General features: G+C 46.6%; 1 protein-coding gene across 1 annotated transcript in view; it reads left to right on the forward strand.

Moving 5' to 3' along the window:
- CRTAC1 (cartilage acidic protein 1) overlaps positions 1-23,001 on the forward strand; it is a 604,943-nt gene that overhangs the window by 227,787 nt on the left and 354,155 nt on the right. Inside the window, exon 5 of the mRNA XM_089662389.1 lies at positions 11,118-11,254. Coding sequence (XP_089518515.1) covers positions 11,118-11,254 — 137 coding nt within the window. The remainder of the gene's footprint in view (positions 1-11,117; positions 11,255-23,001) is intronic.

Below are 23,001 nucleotides of genomic sequence, written 5' to 3' on the forward strand. Positions count from 1 at the left end.
AGGCCCTCCCTCCTAGATTGTAAGCTCCCAGGATCAGGCCCTCCCTCCTAGATTGTAAGCTCCCAGGATCAGGCCCTCCCTCCTAGATTGTAAGCTCCCAGGATCAGGCCCTCCTATCCCTCTTGTATTGATCTGTATTGTTGCTGTATTGTCTCCCGTTATATTGTAAAGTGCTGAGCAAACTGTTGGTGCCATAAATCCTGAATAATATTAATAACAATACAGTTCGATACAAGAGGGTTAGGAGGGCCCTTTTCTTTGGAGCTTACAATCTAAGAGGGAGGGGCTGGTGTACAAAAGGTAATAACTGTGGGGGATGGACTGGTAGAAGGAATAGGAGGTTCCATTATTAGCTGAGGGCAGGATAGGCTTCCCAGAAGAGATTGGTTTTCAGAGATCGCCTAAAAGTGGGCAGAGTAGGTGATAGTCTGATAAATTGGGATAGACAGTTCCAGAGGATGGGAGATGCTCTGGAGAAGTCCTGGAGATGAGCATGGGAGGAGGAAACAAGGGAGCTAGAGAGCAGGAGGTCATGGAAGGACGGTTTGGGTGATATTTGGATACAAGATTGGTGATGTAATTTGGGGCGGAGTTATAAATGGTTTTATATGTTATTGTTAATGTTTTGAATTTTATTTCTGACATCTGACAGAGATCTAACAGAAATGCAGGGGGGGGGGGGTGCAAGATTTTTGGCCATGACTGTATCTGAGCTTAACCCTGTTTCTTCATAGATTTGCTTGTCGTTCTTGGTTTCTATTACAACAGATTTCCTCTTTTCTTCTCTTAAATGTTCTACCAACAAAGCCAGCAGATCCAAACCTTTTTCTGTTCTGCCGCTGTGTCCTCGCTTGTTAGACATATATTCTGTTTCAGAGATCATCACGTTGGTTTCACAAAGGATAATGTGCCGCTAAGCCTGTCTAAAATTCTCTATTTATCAAATATAAAATGTGTTCCAGAGGGTTTCTACCTATAAGCTGGAATATCGCTCATCTCATTGTCTTTTTTTTTTTTTCTATTCCCTGTCTTCTTCTTTTTTTTTTTTTCTTTTATCCCCTCATACTATTCTCTTTCATTTTATACCTAGAACTAAAAAAAAAACCTTATTATCCTTGAAGAAAATAGAGGAATAGATAAAATGGTTTTATTTATGCAGCATTTTCTATTTCAGTCGTCTCCCCAATGCCTTCACCTGGGAAACATTGATGAAGTTATCAGTAGGATAGAATTCCGGCGGAATCTTTATTACTTTGTAAGACACTATTAATATTTATTCTCCACATCAGCTGGGCCAACTCAGACACGAGCAAACAAGCTGCTCGTAGTAAGATTGGAGGCGTATGCAGAAACTTGCTATTGTCCTACTAATCCACCTCCTATTTCACCCAGGGCACCATTCTTTTGCCGAAAAAAAAAAAAAATCACATCTATATCTCTGCGATGCTGGGAGCTTTGCCTGCTATAAATGGCTTTGTGAGCTGAGACAGTCACTTCCTGTAAAAGTCTGAGCTCCGAGCTATAGCCCGGCTTTAGAACTCACCTCCTTGCAAATAAAATCCGGGAGAATTAAAATTCAAGTCAAAGAACAGCCTGTAGCCTCCATGAGCGTGTAGGCAAAACATTTCCAAAATCTAAAGGACGACTGAAACCAGAAATCTAAAGTTCATATATTAATCGTGGAGAGAAAACAAGTTTCAAAGTTACTTTGCTGCGATTTTGCAGTTTTGGGAATCAGAGGTGTGGGAAAGATGATGTTTTCTGAGAAACTGCCAGCTGAAGGTCTACAACCCTCCTAGATTGTAAGCTCGAAAGAGCAGGGCCCTCGAACCCCTCGTGTATTGTATTGTTACTGTCTTGTCTCATGTTCTGTCCCCCTCGCTATTGTACAGCGCTGAGCAAACCCTTTGGCGCTATGTAAATACTGTATAATAATACAATGTTTTACCGGTGGTTCTTCAGGAACTCGTGGGAAGTTCTTTATGACCCAGTGTCACGGAGCTGGCCCTTTCTAGGCATCCTCTAGGCTTGCTGCCTGCCACCCCCCACCCCTCAGCAGCCCCTCACTCTTCTGTCCTCTAGTCCTCCATGTCCCTGACACCAGCAGCCCCCAGCAGCCCCTCACCCCCCTGTCACCTGCAATCTGGCCCCCTGCTGTGGGAATCCACAAACAGGCCCCATCCTGTCACCCCTCCTCCCTGCCCCCTCGTGCACGTCTTCCCAGGCTCCGTGCCCTACAGGGACAAAGGCCATGTTCCCTGGGTGGGTCCGGAGACCTGGGGGGACGGGGCCCATTGCCATGGTAATCCGAAGGGAAGTCTGAGGTTACCACAGCAACAGCATCGTGCCCAGCTCTGTACTTGAGAGAGCAGGGCAACCCCCCTTCTGTTGTCTTGGCTGTGTGTGTGTGAGAGAAGACTGTGCTGCGTGCTAGCTTCTCTAAGACGACCATTCCCCGACCCCCTTCTCCTCTGGCTGGCTGAGCTAACTGTCCGTGCTGCCTGGAATATCTTCAATGTGGAGGATTTTCTGCTGTCCCCATGAGCCTGCTCGCTGGATCTATCCCCTGCCTGGATTTAACCCTTTGCCACCTGGAGCTGCCTGTGTGGATTGACCTTGTGTTGCCGGTGTGAACTGTAACCCTCTGTGTCTGTCTCCCCGCATCTAGTAAGTGGATTTAACCCCTTGCTCTCCGTGAATCTGCATGGACTTAACCCCTTGCTCTCCGTGAATCTGCCTGGACTTAACCCTTTGCTGCTCAAAAGACTGAGCCCAATTCCCCCCAGGAACCCAAAGTCTCCCTAAACTGCCCCTTCACTGTCCTACTGAACCCTGTGGATTACCATCCCCCTGTTGTTCCATATTGCCTTCCAGAGAACTTTACTGTGTTGCTGTGTCTGGTGCGGATCTGTGGACTAATGGAACTATTGTCTGTGCCCCAAAAACCTCCCCAATAAACGCCCGCACATCAGGTTCCGTGCAATCTGTCTCCGTGTGACACCCCGGTATAAAAAAAACCAAATCGTTTGATTAAGAATTATGAATTTCCTTAATGTACTTCCTGTAAAAGTCTGAGCTCCGAGCTATAGCCCGGCTTTAGAACTCACCTCCTTGCAAATAAAATCCGGGAGAATTAAAATTCAAGTCAAAGAACAGCCTGTAGCCTCCATGAGCGTGCAGGTAAAACGTTTCCAAAATCTAAAGGACGACTGAAACCAGAAATCTAAAGTTCATATATGAATCGCGGAGGGAAAAAAAATTTAAAAGTTACTTTGCTGCAATTTTGCAGTTTTGGGAAACAGAGGTGTGGGAAAAATTATCTTTTTTGAGAAACTGCCAGCTGAAGGTCTACAGCGTTTTACCGGTGGTCCTTCAGGAACTCGCGGGAAGTTTTTTATGACCCCATGTCACGGAGCTGGCCCAGAGCAGGCAGAAGATGGAGGAGTAGAGTGGTGCAGGCAGAAGATGGAGGAGTAGAGTGGTGCAGGCAGAAGATGGAGGAGTAGAGTGGTGCAGGCAGAAGATGGAGGAGTAGAGTGGTGCAGGCAGAAGATGGAGGAGTAGAGTGGTGCAGGCAGAAAATGGAGGAGTAGAGTGGTGCAGGCAGAAGAGGGGTGCAGTGAGAAGATGGAGAAGGGGAGCAGTGCAGACAGAAGACCGAGGAGTAGAGTGGTGCAGACAGAAAACGGAGCAGAAGAGGGGTGCAGACAGAAAACGGAGCAGGAGAGGGGTGCAGGTAGAAGATGGAGCAGCAGAGGGGTGCAGGCAGAAGATCGAGCAGAAGAGGGGTGCAGGCAGAAGATGGAGCAGAAGAGGGGTACAGACAGACAATGGAGGAGTAAAGTGGTGCAGACAGAAGGTGGAGCAGAAGAGGGGTACAGACAGACGATGGAGGAGTACAGTGGTGCAAACAGAAGGTGGAGCAGAAGAGGGGTACAGACAGAGGATGGAGCAGGAGAGTGGTGCAGACAGAAGATGGAGCAGGAGAGTGGTGCAGACAGAAGATGGAGCAGGAGAGTGGTGCAGACAGAAGATGGAGCAGGAGAGTGGTGCAGACAGAAGATGGAGCAGGAGAGTGGTGCAGACAGAAGATGGAGCAGGAGAGTGGTGCAGACAGAAATCGGAGCAGGAGAGTGGTGCAGACAGAAATTGGAGCAGGAGAGGGGTGCAGACAGAAGATGGAGCAGAAGAATGGTGCAGAGAGAAGTCTGAGCAGAAGAATGGGGCAGACAGAATTTTGCTAGTACAAATGATCTTGGGGACGAAAATTAGTGTTCAGAGCAGGCAGTAGATCATTGAGCTCCTGCCTGCTACTATTGACCCAAGACTGTTGTCCCCTCCAGCAGTCCCGTCCAGCAGTCCCGTCCAGCAGTCCCGTCCAGCAGTCCCCTCCAGCAGTCCCCTCCAGCAGTCCCATCCAGCAGTCCCGTCCAGCAGTCCCACCCAGCAGTCCCGTCCAGTCATCCTTCTCTCATGTCTGTGGGCTGCTTTTGGCTTCTTTGGTGGGAAACGGTATAATTATTCTTATTTCATCACTCACTGAGTATTGTAGGTTCAGCGTTTCATCGATACGGGTCCGCGAGTGTCTGTGAAAAGGGATATATTTGAGCCATTAGCAGCCAGTAAGTCCTTCTCAGGTTCTCCCATTTTTACTTCTGCAGACTGACATGAAGACATTGGCAGGTGGAAGTTCGTTTTGTGCGATCCGCCATGGGAAGGGAGTCGGGAAGGAAGGTCGATTATAAACCGCGCCGCCATAGTTGAGTTACAACCGCGGTACAGCAGCCGCCGGCCATAGAGCGTTTTATTTTGTTTCAGCAGAAATCTTCGTGTTATCCAACTTGTATGCTCAGGGGGACATCGACAAGCCACTATTTCAGAGCACGCAGGACAAAACCTCTCTTTTCTCAGAGATCGATAAAGCAACACGAATGTATTGATCCTTTGTTAATCCAAAACACCCCCTTAGAACAAGTATGGTTGGAGTCGTGAGATCAGACATTTTAGTAAGCTATATGTAGGTCTAGTGAGGCCTTGGCTGGCAGGAGAATGGACGGCGTATGTGTGTCACCTACACATGGGGGGGGGGGTGGGGGGGCTCCAGTATTCGTGTCTGTTATGGAGAAAGCAATCAATGTTACAGTGGAACTACTGTATACTCCCCTCCACTCCATGCGCTGCCCTAGGAGGTTGCAGGCAAGGATGGTGGGGGGGGGGGGGCAAATGTCCTCTCGGATCACATAAGTGGGAGCCTACCTGCTCCTAGAAAAGAAACAAAAGTGCTAGGGGAGGGGGGAGGGGGAGAAAAGGCCAAACGTCCCTTTTTAGGTGAAATTCCACTTTAATGTTTGTGACGGGAGTGACTTTGGGTGGGGGGCCCATGGAACACAGCTCACTTTGGGTGGGGGGCCCATGGAACACAGCTCACTTTGGGTGGGGGGCCCGTGGAACACAGCTCACTTTGGGTGGGGTGCCCATGGAACACAGCTCACTTTGGGTGGGGTGCCCGTGGAACACAGCTCACTTTGGGTGGGGGGCCCGTGGAACACAGCTCACTTTGGGTGGGGTGCCCATGGAACACAGCTCACTTTGGGTGGGGAGCCCATGGAACACAGCTCACTTTGGAGAGGTGGGGAGACCCCTGTCTCAGCTCCCCATATCCCTCTTATGTGTAAGTCACCCTGTGCCTGTTAGGGGTACAGGGTGATCTGTTCTAAAATTTTAGGTGGGGAGATGTTGATTGTTTAATGCCATGTGGGGGCAGCACAGTGGCCAAATGGTTAGCACTTCCGCCTGGCAGTACTCGGGTCGTTGGTTTGAATCCCAACCACAGCACCACCTGCCTGGAGTTTGCATGTTCTCCCTGTGCCTGTGTGGGTTTCCTCCGGGTGCTCCGGTTTTCTACCACACTCCAAAGACATGCTGGTAGGTTAATTGGCTCCTGTCTAAATTGTCCCTAGTATGTGTATGTATGAATGTGAGTTAGGGACCTTAGATTGTACGCTCCTCGGGGGCGGGGACTGATGGGAATATGTACAATATAAATTGACGGCACTATATAAGTACCTGAAATAAATAAAAATAAATAAATGTGGTTGTATCCCATTGTTTTATTACCTTTTGGACCACCAGCCCCTCCCTCTTAGATTGTAAGCTCTCAGGATCAGCCCCTCCCTCTTAGATTGTAAGCTCTCAGGATCAGCCCCTCCCTCTTAGATTGTAAGCTCTCAGGATCAGCCCCTCCCTCTTAGATTGTAAGCTCTCAGGATCAGCCCCTCCCTCTTAGATTGTAAGCTCTCAGGATCAGCCCCTCCCTCTTAGATTGTAAGCTCCCAGGATCAGGCACTCCCTCCTAGATTGTAAGCTCCCAGGATCAGGCCCTCCTATCCCTCTTGTATTGAACTCTATTGTTGCTGTATTGTCTCCCGTTATATTGTACATCGCTGAGCAAAGTGTTGGCGCCATAAATCCTGTATAATAATAATAATAATAATACCGTTCAATACAAGAGGGTTAGGAGGGCCTGATCCTGGGAGCTTACAATCTAAGAGGGAGGGGCTGATCCTGGGAGCTTACAATCTAAGAGGGAGGGGCTGATCCTGGGAGCTTACAATCTAAGAGGGAGGGGCTGATCCTGGGAGTTTACAATCTAAGAGGGAGGGGCTGATCCTGGGAGCTTACAATCTAAGAGGGAGGGCCTGATCCTGGGAGCTTACAATCTAAGAGGGAGGGCCTGATCCTGGGAGCTTACAATCTAAGAGGGAGGGGCTGGTGGTACAAAAGGAAATACCTGTGGGGGATGGACTGATTGGAGGAATAGAAGATTTCGTTATTAGCTAAAAGTTGGATAGGCTTCCCTGAAGAGATAGTGTGACGGGAGTGACTTTGGGTGGGGGGCCCATGGAACACAGCTCACTTTGGAGAGGTGGGGAGACCCCTATCTCAGCTCCCCATATCCCTATTATGTGTAAGTCACCCTGTGCCTGTTAGGGGTACAGGGTGATCTGTCCTAATATTGGGGTGGGGTGATGTTGATTGTTTAATGCCATGTGGTTACATCCCATTGTTCTATTGTGTGTCTTGGAAGCAAACTATTATGGGATGTATGTGTTTGTGTATTGGCTTGGTGGGGGTGTTTACGGCAGCCCTTCCCCCTGATGGGACTGTCTGTTGGTGTGTCTCTTGTTACTGGGTGTGTATTGCCCGCCCCGTGTATATATTTTGTCGCTGTGTTAAAATAAAGTAGTCTATTTCCTGGTTTCCTTCAAGACTGGTCTTGCCTAGTCTCGTATGGTCAGCGGTGGTGTCCGTGGATCTGTGTTCGGACAGGGAAGCGGGAGTCTAACAGAAATACCCTAGTGCAGTCGGAGTCCGGTTCCGTTACAATGTTCATTGAGAGAACAGTAGTAACAGTGATGTGGCGAGCGGGCGACCAGATATGATTATTGCACCACATCCCTTAAAGTTGCAAATATTCAATAGAGAAGATGGGACTTACAGGGTGCATGAATACAAAACATGTTAAAAAGTTATATAATTTTTATTTCGTATTTTTTGTTAAAAAAACACAAAAGGAACAAAATACAGAAACATAAAAACAATTTCAGTACTAAGAGTAAAACTGAGATTCAAACTTGGTTATGTAATTGTAGTTACTCCCTACATGTTTCGCCCTCACGGACTTCTTCACGGGAGATTTTTTCGAAGAGGCAGTCTACAGACATATCAAAGAAAAACTATACAGTTACCAAACAACTTTAATATATCCAATACAGAGTATTTAATCAAATAAATATATATATACAGTAGATATATATTTATATATGGGACTCAATGGCTCACCCTGGATGTGAAAGCTCACGGACCTAGGAGAAAATGACCTAAAAAAGATCTTAATTGGCCTTCACGTCCAAAACAGTTGTAGAGTTTAGTTCTGCTTTAACGCAAAAAGTCATAGTACCCCCCCTCACCATTAAAATCCTGCGTGTTCACAAATCTTATGTGTCGATGCCTTGGCACCCTCCCCTCTTCTAGCCGGACAGTTGCCAATCAGGAGTTTGGTACCCCACTCACTGCTGCTTCTCATTACTGGATGACATCGATGACCAGCTCTAGGAGCACTTAGAACTGTTCTACTGGATTACATTGGTGATGTCATCAGGGGACAATATCTAGGAGAAGTCAGGACTGTTCTACTGGATTATATTGGTGATGTCATCAGGGGACAATATCTAGGAGAAGTCAGGACTGTTCTACTGGATTATATTGGTGATGTCATCAGGGGACAATATCTAGGAGAAGTCAGGACTGTCTACTGGATTATATTGGTGATGTCATCAGGGGACAATATCTAGGAGAAGTCAGGACTGTCTACTGGATTATATTGGTGATGTCATCGGGGACAATATCTAGGAGAAGTCAGGACTGTTCTACTGGATTACATTGGTGATGTCATCAGGGGACAATATCTAGGGGCAGTCAGGACTGTTCTACTGGATTGCATTGGTGATGTCATCAGGGGACAATATCTAGGAGCAGTCAGGACTGTTCCACTGGATTGCATTGATGGCGTCATCTAGGAGCTGTTATAACTTTTCTACTTCATTACATTGAAGGTGTCATTAGGGGGCCAGACCTAGGAATAGGCATAACAGATCTACTGGATTACATTGATGATGTCATCAGGGGACCAGATCTAAGAGAAGTCAGAACTGTTCTGCTGGATTACACTGATGATGTCATCAGGGAACCAGATCTAAGAGAATTTAGAACTGTCCTACTGGATTGCATTGATGATGTCATCAGGGAACCAGATTTAGGAACATTTAGAACTGTTCTACTGGATTGCACTGATGATTTCACCAGGGGACCAGATCTAGGAGAAGCCAGAACTATTCTACTGGATTACAATGATGATGTCATCAGGGGACCAGATCTAGGAGCAGTTAGTACTGATCTACTGGATTACATTAGTGATGTCATCAGGGACCAGATCTGGGAGAAGTCAGAACAGTTCTGCTGGATTACATTGGTGATGTTGTCGAATAGCAATGAGAACTGTTCGAATGGATTCCATTGATGATGTCATCTGGGGACCAGATCTAGGAGAAGTCAGAACACTGCTATTAGACAGCGTCTACACTGTAATCCAGCAGAACTGTTTTGCCTTCTCCTAGATCTGGTTCCCGGATGACATCATCAATGTAATCCAGTAAAATAGTTCTGAATTCTCCTAGATCTGGTCACCTAATGACATCATCAATGGAATCCAGCAGAAATGAGAACTGATGATGTCATCAGGGGAACAGATTTAGGAGGAGTTGGAGCTATCCCATTGGATTAAATTGATGAAGTCATCTAGGAGCAATTAGAACTGTTCCACTGGATTACATGGATGTCATCACGGGACCAGATCTAGGAACAGTTAAAACTGTTCCACAGAGACAATTTTTATTGGTAGATGTTCCTTTAATCCAGGGGTCTCCAAACTTTCTAAACAAAGGGCCAATTTACTGTCCTTCACGGTTTTGGTGGGCTGGACTGTGGTCATCGGGATCAGAAATTGTCCCAGCACCAGTGGGAGTAAACAATGTATCTTTGGTATTAGGGGGAGGAATAGAAACCCATTGCTGATGTCACTGGGAGGAATAGTGCCCCATCATTGGTGTCGGTGTCACTGGGAGGAATAGCGCCCCATCATTGGTATCAGTGGGAGGAATAGTGCCCCATCATTGGTATCAGTGGGAGGAATAGTGTCCCATCATTGGTGTCAGTGGGAGGAATAGTGCCCCATCATTGGTGTCAGTGAGAGGAATAGTGCCCATCATTGGTGTCAGTGGGAGGAATAGTGCCCCATCATTTATCAGTGGGAGGAATAGTGTCCCATCATTGGTGTCAGTGGGAGGAATAGTGCCCCATCATTGGTATCAGTGGGGGAATAGTGTCCCATCATTGGTGTCAGTGGGGGGAATAGCGCCCCATCATTGGTGTCAGTGGGAGGAATAGTGCCCCATCATTTATCAGTGGGAGGAATAGTGTCCCATCATTGGTGTCAGTGGGAGGAATAGTGCCCCATCATTGGTATCAGTGGGGGAATAGTGTCCCATCATTGGTGTCAGTGGGGGGAATAGCGCCCCATCATTGGTGTCAGTGGGAGGAATAGTGTCCCATCATTGGTGTCAGTGGGAGGAATAGTGCCCCATCATTGGTGTCAGTAGGAGGAATAGTGTCCCATCATTGGTGTCAGTGGGAGGAATAGTGCCCCATCATTGGTATCAGTGGGAGGAATAGTGCCCCATCATTGGTGTCAGTGAAAGGAATGGTGCCCCATTGTCTGTGTCAGTAGGAGGAGTAGTGCCCCATCATTCATATCAGCGAAAGGAATAGTGCCATATCATTGGTGTCAGTGGGAGGAATAGTGCTCTATTGTTGGTGTCAGTGGAAGGAATGGTGCTCCATGATTGGGGTCAGTGGGAGGAATAGTGCTTCATCACTGGTGTCAGTGGAAAGAATAGAGCCCCATCTTTTGTATCAGTGGGAGGAATAGTGCCCCATCTTTTGTATCAGTGGGAGGAATAGTGCCCCATCATTGGTGTCAGTGGGAGGAATAGTGCCCCATGATTGGTGTCAGTGGGAGGAATAGTGCCCCATCATTGGTGTCAGTGGGAGGAATAGCTCCCTATCATTGGTGTCAGTGGGAGGAATAGCTCCCTATCATTGGTGTCAGTGGGAGGAATAGTGCCCTATCATTGGTGTCAGTGGGAGGAATAGTGTCCTATTGTTGGAGTCAGTGGAAGGAATAGTGCTCCATGATTGGTATCAGTGAGTGGAAAAGTGCCGCAGGGGCCAGATAAAATCAAGCAAGGGGCCGCACCCGGCCCCCGGGCCGTAGTTTGGAGACCACTGCTTTAAACAGACAACCTTTGTATACTACAGCTTGAAGATAAGCCCATTTTCCCAGGATTTCTGCAGGTTGGTAAATGTCAGGTTTGGCTCAAATAAAAGTATAAACTTTATTAGTATAAAGAAGTATGATAGGATTACAATCAGAGACGATGAAGTGATGGAAACAGATCTCTGCTTTGGTGACTTACCTCTATTTTATTGCTCTTCGGCAGGTATGGCCACATACTCGGATAAGCTGTTCAAGTTCCGAAACGGACGCTGGGAAGACATCCTCAGTGACGAGGCCAACATCCGTCGAGGGGTTGCAAACCGTTTTGCTGGGCGCTCGGTGGCTTGTATTGACAGGAAGGTAAGAGAGCGCGCAGAGAGCATTGAGAAATATTCATGGCGTCCCCTGAGCAGATTGAGAGACTTTTTTAGCCGGCACCACGCATAAATAAGAGCAAGCCTCACTTATCATCCCGCTCCTTCTGGCGTCAGGTGTCCTCAACGCATTGCGTTTGCAATACTTTATGTAACAACCTGAGGGTCAAAAAAAAAAGTATAATGATTACTTTGTAACTATATTTTAAGTCAGATTTTTTTTTTCCACCTAAAAAAAAAAATGTGATCGTGCTGAACAGAGGTAGAAACAACCCGCAGGGAGGGAAAAGCAACTGACAAATGGAAAATAAAGATGTAAAAGTGAACGCTCTAAAAACAGCAGCTAATGCACCAAAGGTAACCAATATAAAACCTTCATCCATCAAATAAATAAATATAGTGCGGCGCTAAAATGTCAATAATAAACGAAAGATGCAGATAATCTCAAAGTGACAGTCCGTGCAGGTCTAGGTGGAGGTAGTGACGATCACGATCCAGTGTCGGTGCTCCAACAGTGATATGATAAGAATGCGCACTCATCAGATACGCAGTGTTAATGCGCACTCAACAGCTATGCAATGTTAATGCGCACTCACCAGATATGCAATGTTAATACGCACTCACCAGATATGCAATGTTAATACGCACTCACCAGATATGCAATGTTAATACGCACTCACCAGATACGCAATGTTAATGCATACTCAACAGATATGCAATGTTAATGCACACTCACCAGATACACAATGTTAATGCGCACTCACCAGATATGCAATGTTAATACGCACTCACCAGATACGCAATGTTAATGAGCATTAACAGTAGTAATGGTCCCCTCTAGGTAATGGATGTGGTCCTGGCACAGGGGAAATCCTCCCTCTGTGTGTAGGTGGTGCCGTAGGAGCTCTCTGAAGGAGATGGAACCAGGCAGCCAGGGGCCCCTTTAAGGGGTGGATGGATGTGGAAGCCTATATACCAGGATCTCCTCTCTGGACAACACTGGATCCGAGTGGCTCTGGAAATTAGTAGCTCCACATGGGAAGCCAAAGAATAGTGCCCATAGTGTAGTAATTCAAATGTTGCATAAATTTATTAAAGCATTTAAAATTTACATCAGGGTAATGGCAGGTATAAAACAAGCAATGTGAAGTGGATTAACCATCCAGATACTAAGATGGCTGCCGGGCCTCCGTGTGGCTCCAGTGGCGTGACGTTACAACGTACTGGCTCCGCCTGACACATTTCGTGCTAGAGATAGGATAGCCAGCACCACGCATAAATAAGAGCAAGCCTCACTTATCATCCCGCTCCTTCTGGCGTCAGGTGTCCTCAACGCATTGCGTTTGCAATACTTTATGTAACAACCTGAGGGTCAAAAAAAAAGTATAATGATTACTTTGTAACTATATTTTAAGTCAGATTTTTTTTTTTCCACCTAAAAAAAAAAATGTGATCGTGCTGAACAGAGGTAGAAACAACCCGCAGGGAGGGAAAAGCAACTGACAAATGGAAAATAAAGATGTAAAAGTGAACGCTCTAAAAACAGCAGCTAATGCACCAAAGGTAACCAATATAAAACCTTCATCCATCAAATAAATAAATATAGTGCGGCGCTAAAATGTCAATAATAAATGAAAGATGCACATAATCTCAAAGTGACAGTCTGTGCAGGTCTAGGTGGAGGTAGTGACGATCACGATCCAGTGTCGGTGCCTCAAAAGTGATATGATAAGAATGTGCACTCACCAGATACGCAGTGTTAATGCGCACTCACCAGATGCGCAATGTTAATGCGCACTCACCAGATACGCAATGTTAATGCGCATTAACAGTAGTAATGGTCCCCTCTAGGTAATCGATGTGATCCTGGACAGGGGAAATCCTCCCTCTGTGTGTAGGTGGTGCTGTAGGAGCTCTCAGAAGGAGATGGAACCAGGCAGCCAGGGGCCCCTTTAAGGGGTTGATGGATGTGGAAGCCTATATATCAGGATCTCCTCTCTGGACAACACTGGATCTGAGTGGCTCTGGAAATTAGTAGCTCCACATGGGAAGCCAAAGAATAGTGCCCATAGTGTTGTAATTCAAATGTTGCATAAATTTATTAAAGCATTTAAAATTTACATCAGGGTAAGGGCAGGTATAAAACAAGCAATGTGAAGTGGATTAACCATCCAGATACTAAGATGGCCGCCGGGCCTCCGTGTGGCTCCAGTGGCGTGACGTCACGACGTACTGGCTCCTTTTGACGCGTTTTGTGCTAGAGATAGGATAGCCAGCACCGCGCATAAATAAGAGCAAGCCTCACTTATCATTCCGCTCCTTCTGGCGTCAGGTGTCCTCAACGCATTGCGTTTGCAATACTTTATGTAACAACCTGAGGGTCAAAAAAAAAGTATAATGATTACTTTGTAACTATATTTTAAGTCAGATTTTTTTTTTCCACCTAAAAAAAAAAATGTGATCGTGCTGAACAGAGGTAGAAACAACCCGCAGGGAGGGAAAAGCAACTGACAAATGGAAAATAAAGATGTAAAAGTGAACGCTCTAAAAACAGCAGCTAATGCACCAAAGGTAACCAATATAAAACCTTCATCCATCAAATAAATAAATATAGTGCGGCGCTAAAATGTCAATAATAAACGAAAGATGCAGATAATCTCAAAGTGACAGTCCGTGCAGGTCTAGGTGGAGGTAGTGACGATCACGATCCAGTGTCGGTGCTCCAACAGTGATATGATAAGAATGCGCACTCATCAGATACGCAGTGTTAATGCGCACTCAACAGCTATGCAATGTTAATGCGCACTCACCAGATATGCAATGTTAATACGCACTCACCAGATACGCAATGTTAATGCTTACTCAACAGATATGCAATGTTAATGCACACTCACCAGATACACAATGTTAATGCGCACTCACCAGATATGCAATGTTAATACGCACTCACCAGATACGCAATGTTAATGAGCATTAACAGTAGTAATGGTCCCCTCTAGGTAATGGATGTGGTCCTGGACAGGGGAAATCCTCCCTCTGTGTGTAGGTGGTGCCATAGGAGCTCTCTGAAGGAGATGGAACCAGGCAGCCAGGGGCCCCTTTAAGGGGTGGATGGATGTGGAAGCCTATATACCAGGATCTCCTCTCTGGACAACACTGGATCCGAGTGGCTCTGGAAATTAGTAGCTCCACATGGGAAGCCAAAGAATAGTGCCCATAGTGTAGTAATTCAAATGTTGCATAAATTTATTAAAGCATATAAAAATGACATCAGGGTAATGGCAGGTATAAAACAAGCAATGTAAGTGGATTAACCATCCAGATACTAAGATGGCCGCCGGGCCTCCGTGTGGCTCCAGTGGCATGACGTCACGACGTACTGGCTCCTTTTGACGCGTTTTGTGCTAGAGATAGGATAGCCAGCACCGCGCATAAATAAGAGCAAGCCTCACTTATCATCCCGCTCCTTCTGGTGTCAGGTGTCCTCAACGCATTGCGTTTGCAATACTTTATGTAACAACCTGAGGGTCAAAAAAAAAAGTATAATGATTACTTTGTAACTATATTTTAAGTCAGATTTTTTTTTTCCACCTAAAAAAAAAAATGTGATCGTGCTGAACAGAGGTGGAAACAACCCGCAGGGAGGGAAAAGCAACTGACAAATGGAAAATAAAGATGTAAAAGTGAACGCTCTAAAAACAGCAGCTAATGCACCAAAGGTAACCAATATAAAACCTTCATCCATCAAATAAATAAATATAGTGCGGCGCTAAAATGTCAATAATAAATGAAAGATGCAGATAATCTCAAAGTGACAGTCTGTGCAGGTCTAGGTGGAGGTAGTAACGATCACGATCCAGTGTCGGTGCCTCAAAAGTGATATGATAAGAATGCACACTCACCAGATACGCAGTGTTATGCGCACTCACCAGATATGCAATGTTAATGCGCACTCACCAGATACGCAATGTTAATGCGCATTAACAGTAGTAATGGTCCCCTCTAGGTAATGGATGTGATCCTGGACAGGGGAAATCCTCCCTCTGTGTGTAGGTGGTGCTGTAGGAGCTCTCAGAAGGAGATGGAACCAGGCAGCCAGGGGCCCCTTTAAGGGGTTGATGGATGTGGAAGCCTATATATCAGGATCTCCTCTCTGGACAACACTGGATCTGAGTGGCTCTGGAAATTAGTAGCTCCACATGGGAAGCCAAAGAATAGTGCCCATAGTGTAGTAATTCAAATGTTGCATAAATTTATTAAAGCATTTAAAATTTACATCAGGGTAAGGGCAGGTATAAAACAAGCAATGTGAAGTGGATTAACCATCCAGATACTAAGATGGCCGCCGGGCCTCCGTGTGGCTCCAGTGGCGTGACGTCACGACGTACTGGCTCCTTTTGACGCGTTTTGTGCTAGAGATAGGATAGCCAGCACCGCGCATAAATAAGAGCAAGCCTCACTTATCATTCCGCTCCTTCTGGCGTCAGGTGTCCTCAACGCATTGCGTTTGCAATACTTTATGTAACAACCTGAGGGTCAAAAAAAAAAGTATAATGATTACTTTGTAACTATATTTTAAGTCAGATTTTTTTTTCCACCTAAAAAAAAAAAATGTGATCGTGCTGAACAGAGGTGGAAACAACCCGCAGGGAGGGAAAAGCAACTGACAAATGGAAAATAAAGATGTAAAAGTGAACGCTCTAAAAACAGCAGCTAATGCACCAAAGGTAACCAATATAAAACCTTCATCCATCAAATAAATAAATATAGTGCGGCGCTAAAATGTCAATAATAAATGAAAGATGCAGATAATCTCAAAGTGACAGTCTGTGCAGGTCTAGGTGGAGGTAGTGACGATCACGATCCAGTGTCGGTGCTCCAACAGTGATATGATAAGAATGCACACTCACCAGATACGCAGTGTTAATGCGCACTCACCAGATACGCAGTGTTAATGCGCACTCACCAGATGTGCAATGTTAATGCGCACTCACCAGATACGCAATGTTAATGCGCACTCACCAGATATGCAATGTTAATGCGCACTCACCAGATACGCAATGTTAATGCGCATTAACAGTAGTAATGGTCCCCTCTAGGTAATGGATGTGATCCTGGACAGGGGAAATCCTCCCTCTGTGTGTAGGTGGTGCTGTAGGAGCTCTCAGAAGGAGATGGAACCAGGCAGCCAGGGGCCCCTTTAAGGGGTTGATGGATGTGGAAGCCTATATATCAGGATCTCCTCTCTGGACAACACTGGATCTGAGTGGCTCTGGAAATTAGTAGCTGCACATGGAAAGCCAAAGAATAGTGCCCATAGTGTAGTAATTCAAATGTTGCATAAATTTATTAAAGCATATAAAAATGACATCAGGGTAAGGGCAGGTATAAAACAAGCAATGTAAGTGGATACTAAGATGGCCACCGGGCCTCCACGTGGCTCCGGCGGCGTGACGTCACGACGTACTGGCTCCTCTTGACGCGTTTCGTGCTAGAGAGGCTATCCGGCACCACGCATAAATAAGAGCAAGCCTCACTTATCATCCCGCTCCTTCTGGCGTCAGGTGTCCTCAACGCATTGCGTTTGCAGTACTTTATGTAACAACCTGAGGGGCAAAAAAAAGTATAATGATTACTTTGTAACTATATTTTAGGTCATTTTTTTTTCCCCCCTAAAAAAAAAATGTGATCGTGCTGCACAGAGGTGGAAACAACCCGCAGGGAGGGAAAAGCAACTGACAAATGGAAAATAAAGATGTAAAAGTGAACGCTCTAAAAACAGCAGCTAATGCACCAAAGGTAACCAATGTAAAACCTTCATCCATCAAATAAATAAATATAGTGCGGCGCTAAAATGTCAATAATAAATGAAAGATGCAGATAATCTCAAAGTGACAGTCTGTGCAGGTCTAGGTGGAGGTAGTAACGATCACGATCCTGTGACGGTGCTCCAACAGTGATATAAGAATGCGCACTCACCAGATACGCAGTGTTAATGCGTACTCAACAGCTATGCAATGTTAATGCACACTCACCAGATATGCAATGTTAATACGCACTCACCAGATATGCAATGTTAATACGCACTCACCAGATACGCAATGTTAATGCATACTCAACAGATATGCAATGTTAATGCACACTCACCAGATACACAATGTTAATGCGCACTCACCTGATATGCAATGTTAATACGCACTCACCAGATACGCAATGTTAATGCATACTCAACAGATATGCAATGTTAATGCACACTCACCAGATACACAATGTTAATGCGCACTCACCAGATGTGCAATGTTAATGCGCACTCACCAGATGTGCAATGTTAATGCGCACTCACCAGATGTGCAATGTTAATGCGCACTCACCAGATACGCAATGTTAATGCGCACTCACCTGATATGCAATGTTAATACGCACTCACCAGATACGCAATGTTAATGCGCATTAACAGTAGTAATGGTCCCCTCTAGGTAATGGATGTGATCCTGGACAGGGGAAATCCTCCCTCTGCGTGTAGGTGGTGCTGTAGGAGCTCTCAGAAGGAGATGGAACCAGGCAGCCAGGGGCCCCTTTAAGGGGTGGATGGATGTGGAAGCCTATATACCAGGATCTCCTCTCTGGACAACCGGACAACACTGGATCCGAGTGGCTCTGGAAATTAGTAGCTCCACATGGGAAGCCAAAGAATAGTGCCCATAGTGTAGTAATTCAAATGTTGCATAAATTTATTAAAGCATATAAAATTTACATCAGGGTAAGGGCAGGTATAAAACAAGCAATGTAAGTGGATACTAAGATGGCCACCGGGCCTCCACGTGGCTCCGGCGGCGTGACGTCACGACGTACTGGCTCCTCTTGACGCGTTTCGTGCTAGAGAGGCTAGTCGGCACCACGCATAAATAAGAGCAAGCCTCACTTCTCATCCCGCTCCTTCTGGCGTCAGGAGTCCTCAACGCATTGCGTTTGCAGTACTTTATGTAACAACCTGAGGGTCAAAAAAAAGTATAATGATTACTTTGTAACTATATTTTAGGTCATATTTTTTTTCCCACCTAAAAAAAAAAGTGATCGAGCTGCAGAGAGGTGGAAACAACCCGCATCGAGGGAAAAGCAACTGACAAATGGAACGTACTGCCTTCCCCCCTTCCATTCTTCCGCTTTTTCTGTTCCTTTGTTCTTGTTCTGGTGTTCTTTATCAAGTCGCACATTCAGAAAGTACATCAGAAAAGAAAGAACTGCAACGCGGCTCAGAAAGGAATCTTCTGTTGTCGCAAATGAGCAATTACATTTAAAAGGAACAATTTTATTTGGGGAACGGAGCTCGGGTCTCCTTTCTACTGCAGACAGAATATTGATATGTAGCAGGATTAAAGCCTTCCGCAGAGCCATCTCTTCTCGCTTTGTTTGGGTTGCTGGTAATTGTCCGCGCCATTTATAACTTTCTGCGGCTTGAACTGTGTTCCGACGTGACCTTTTTTAAATTGGCATCTTGGAGACACTGGCACCGTCTCTGCACTCGGAGGATAAATGGCGCATTGAGTACAAGGTTCAGCCCCAAGACATATTCGTCTTCTAGAACTCCCGGCACTGTCTGAGCAATGGTGGGCTCCACTCATCATGTTCTTAGCTTGGAGTGCAAATGACCTTCGTAGAGCGAATACCGACATGAAAGGAACGCTCTCGGAACGCTATACCCAGGGGCGGACTGACCATTGAGGGACTGAGGGCCCGGGGCAGTAGGGGGCCCCATGAGATGTCCCTGGTACCTTTCATAGGCTTTTTTGGGCTAAGTGGTTAGCACTTCCACCTGGCAGTACATGGGTTGTGGGCAGGGGCAGACTGACCATTTAGCCACTTGGGCACCGCCTGAGGGCCCGGGGTCAGTAGGGGGCCCCATGAGATGTCCCTGGTACCTTTCATAGGCTTTTTTGGGCTAAGTGGTTAGCACTTCCACCTGGCAGTACTTGGATTGTGGGCAGGGGCAGACTGACCATTTAGCCACTCGGGCATTACCCGAGGGCCCGGGGTCAGTAGGGGGCCCCATGAGATGTCCCTGGTATCTTTCATAGGCTTTTTTGGGCTAAGTGGTTAGCACTTCCACTTGGCAGTACATGGGTTGTGGGCAGGGGCAGACTGACCATTTAGCCACTCGGGCATTACCCGAGGGCCCGGGGTCAGTAGGGGGCCCCATGAGATGTCCCTGGTATCTTTCATAGGCTTTTTTGGGCTAAGTGGTTAGCACTTCCACCTGGCAGTATTTGGATTGTGGGAAGGGGCAGACTGACCATTTAGCCACTCGGGCATTGCCCGAGGGCCTGGGGTCAGTAGGGGGCCCCATGAGATGTCCCTGGTATCTTTCATAGGCTTTTTTGGGCTAAGTGGTTAGCACTTCCACTTGGCAGTACATGGGTTGTGGGCAGGGGCAGACTGACCATTTAGCCACTCGGGCATTACCCGAGGGCCCGGGGTCAGTAGGGGGCCCCATGAGATGTCCCTGGTATCTTTCATAGGCTTTTTTGGGCTAAGTGGTTAGCACTTCCACCTGGCAGTATTTGGATTGTGGGCAGGGGCAGACTGACCATTTAGCCACTCGGGCATTGCTCGAGGGCCTGGGGTCAGTAGGGGGCCCCATGAGATGTCCCTGGTATCTTTCATAGGCTTTTTTGGGCTAAGTGGTTAGCACTTCCACTTGGCAGTACATGGGTTGTGGGCAGGGGCAGACTGACCATTTAGCCACTCGGGCATTACCCGAGGGCCCGGGGTCAGTAGGGGGCCCCATGAGATGTCCCTGGTATCTTTCATAGGCTTTTTTGGGCTAATGGGTTAGCACTTCCACCTGGCAGTACTTGGATTGTGGGCAGGGGCAGACTGACCATTTAGCCACTCGGGCATTGCCCGAGGGCCTGGGGTCACTAGGGGGCCCCATGAGATGTCCCTGGTATCTTTCATAGGCTTTTTTGGGCTAAGTGGTTAGCACTTCCACCTGGCAGTACTTGGGTTGTGGGCAGCGGCAGACTGACCATTTAGCCACTCGGGCATTGCCCGAGGGCCTGGGGTCACTAGGGGGCCCCATGAGATGTCCCTGGTATCTTTCATAGGCTTTTTTGGGCTAAGTGGTTAGCACTTCCACCTGGCAGTACTTGGGTTGTGGGCAGCGGCAGACTGACCATTTAGCCACTCGGGCATTGCCCGAGGGCCTGGGGTCAGTAGGGGTCCCCATGAGATGTCCCTGGTACCTTTCATAGTCTTTTTTGGGTGTGATTTGAGTGTGGCTGAGGACACAGGGACCCCATGATCCCCTATTGCCCGGGGGCCCCATGAGTCGTCAGTCCGCCCCTGGCTATACCTGAACCTATAATATAAAGCTACGGCACTATATTGGCCACTTGATGTAGATGAGGATCTGGTGGAGTGGACCAGAAGGGATGAGAGTTTCCGAAAAAGTGGCTGGAAAGCACTGGAGGCAGTTGCTGCTCCTCTGGACCGGGTCTTGAGTAACCTAATGTATGTATCAATATTAAGCAGAAGAGGGCGCCACCATCTAAGTGCAGACTATATAAACCAGGTGGTGCAGAGCTCGTGGTACAATGACAACTCCTACTAACAATAGTGAAAGAGAACAAATTCCATGAAACATGCCCCGATCGATGATGCCACAAGGGGGTGGGGTCATTGAGTTACATCATTGGGTGGCTCCGCCCTTCAGCTTACTTAAGAGCTATCAGACGGCGGGAGTCTTTGTTGGGTGTGGAGCTCTTTTTTTGTTTTTTCAGAGCGGTGGCGGCATACATCGTGATTGACCTTGGATCTACTTTCAGGGACATTTTTTGTTTTTAATAAAGGACTTGTCAAAAACTGTCATTGAGCTTTTATTCACTTTTTTGGTGAATGAGTAGACCATACTTATTCACATGGGGGGGGTAGGATCTGGGGGTCCCCTTGTTAAAGTCACCCCCCCTCAGACCCCCACAACCACAGCCCAGAGATGACCCTTGTCCTCATCAACAAGGGGACATGGTGCTTTTGGTGGGGGAGCCCCCCTGCCTCATGTTGAGGGCATGTGGCCTGGTATGGTTATGGAAGGGGTGATGCTTGCCCCCCTTTTCCTGACCTGCCTGGCTGAATGGTCGGATAAGGGTCTGGTATGGATTTTGGGGGGCCCTGTGCTGTCTGTTTTTTAAATGTTGGCATTGGTTTTCCCTTGAAATCCATTACAGACCCGAAGGGGGTGGGTAAGGATGGGGGGGAGACCCTATGCTGTTTTTTTTTTTTTCTGATTTTTTTTAATTTTTGTAAATGCTGACTCATCAGTTGATAAGGATGTGGCGGCTGCCCGCTCCTTAACAACTGTGTTGTTTACTGGTTGTTAAGATCGCTGGTGGCCGCCTGCTCCTTGGCAACCAGTTTAAAATCACACACACTTGCGTTTTTGGTGCGGTTCCACTGAAACCTACGACACACGCAAAATACAATCTGTTGCGTAAAAAATAGTCCCTGAGCCTTTCAAAAATCTGCCCCGGCTCAAAGCACAGAGATGTGAACCAAACCCATAGGAAATTATGTTAAACAATAGGTTTTTGTTCCCCGCAGACAGCTGATGACTCCTCAGTTGTTAAGGATGTGGCAGCTGCCCGCTCCTTAGCAACCGTGTTTACTGGTTGTTAAGGATGCTGGCAGCCACCTGCGCACCTTGAATGGTTTTTGAATATTTAAGACGAAAATACACACAAGCGATTGTCCACAAGAGATATTTATTATCATTTTATGGACGTTGGATAGTTATTTGGGACCTTTTTCTCTTTCACTATTGTTTATTAGTAGACATGGTCATCGCCGAGTACGGCACACATGCAATACATTGAGAAATCATGTAGTTTTTTTTTTTTTGTTTTTTGTTTTTTTTTCTATGGTTGAACTGGATGGACTTTTGTCTTTTTTCAGCCAGACTATGTAACTACAGTCAGGTCCATAAATATTGGGACATGGACACAATTCTAACATTTTTGGCTCTATACACCACAATGGATTTGAAATGAAACGAACAAGATGCGCTTTAACTGCAGACGGTCAGCTTTAATTTGAGGGTATTTACATCCAAATCAGGTGAACAGTGTAGGAATGACAACAGTTTGCATATGTTCCTCCCACTTGTTAAGGGACCAAAAGTAATGGGACAGAATAATAATCATAAATCAAACTTTCACTTTTTAATACTTGGTTACAAATCCTTTGCAGTCAATGACAGCCTGAAGTGTGGAACGCATAGACATCACCAGACGCTGGGTGTCATCCCTGGTGATGCTCTGCCAGGCCTCTACTGCAACTGTCTTCAGTTCCTGCTTGTTCTTGGGGCATTTTCCCTTCAGTTTTGTCTTCAGCAAGTGAAATGCTCAATCGGATTCAGGTCAGGTGATTGGCCATTGCAGAACATTCCACTTCTTTGGTGGCTTTTGCAGTCTGCTTTGGGTCATTGTCCATCTGCACTGTGAAGCGTCCAATGAGTTGTGAAGCATTTGGCTGAATATGAGCCGATAATATTCCCGAAACACTTCACAATTCATCCGGCTGCTTCTGTCAGCCGTCACATCATCAATAGATACAAGAGAAGCAGTTCCATTGGCAGCCATACATGCCCACGCCATGACACTACCACCACCATGATCACTGATGAGGTGGTATGCTGAGGACCATGAGCAGTTCCTTCTCCATACTCTTCTCTTCCCATCA

Source organism: Staurois parvus, unplaced genomic scaffold, assembly GCF_062004578.1.
Source record: "Staurois parvus isolate SC_StPar_1 unplaced genomic scaffold, SC_StPar_1.0 ptg001463l, whole genome shotgun sequence".
NCBI classification, from domain to species: domain Eukaryota; kingdom Metazoa; phylum Chordata; class Amphibia; order Anura; family Ranidae; genus Staurois; species Staurois parvus.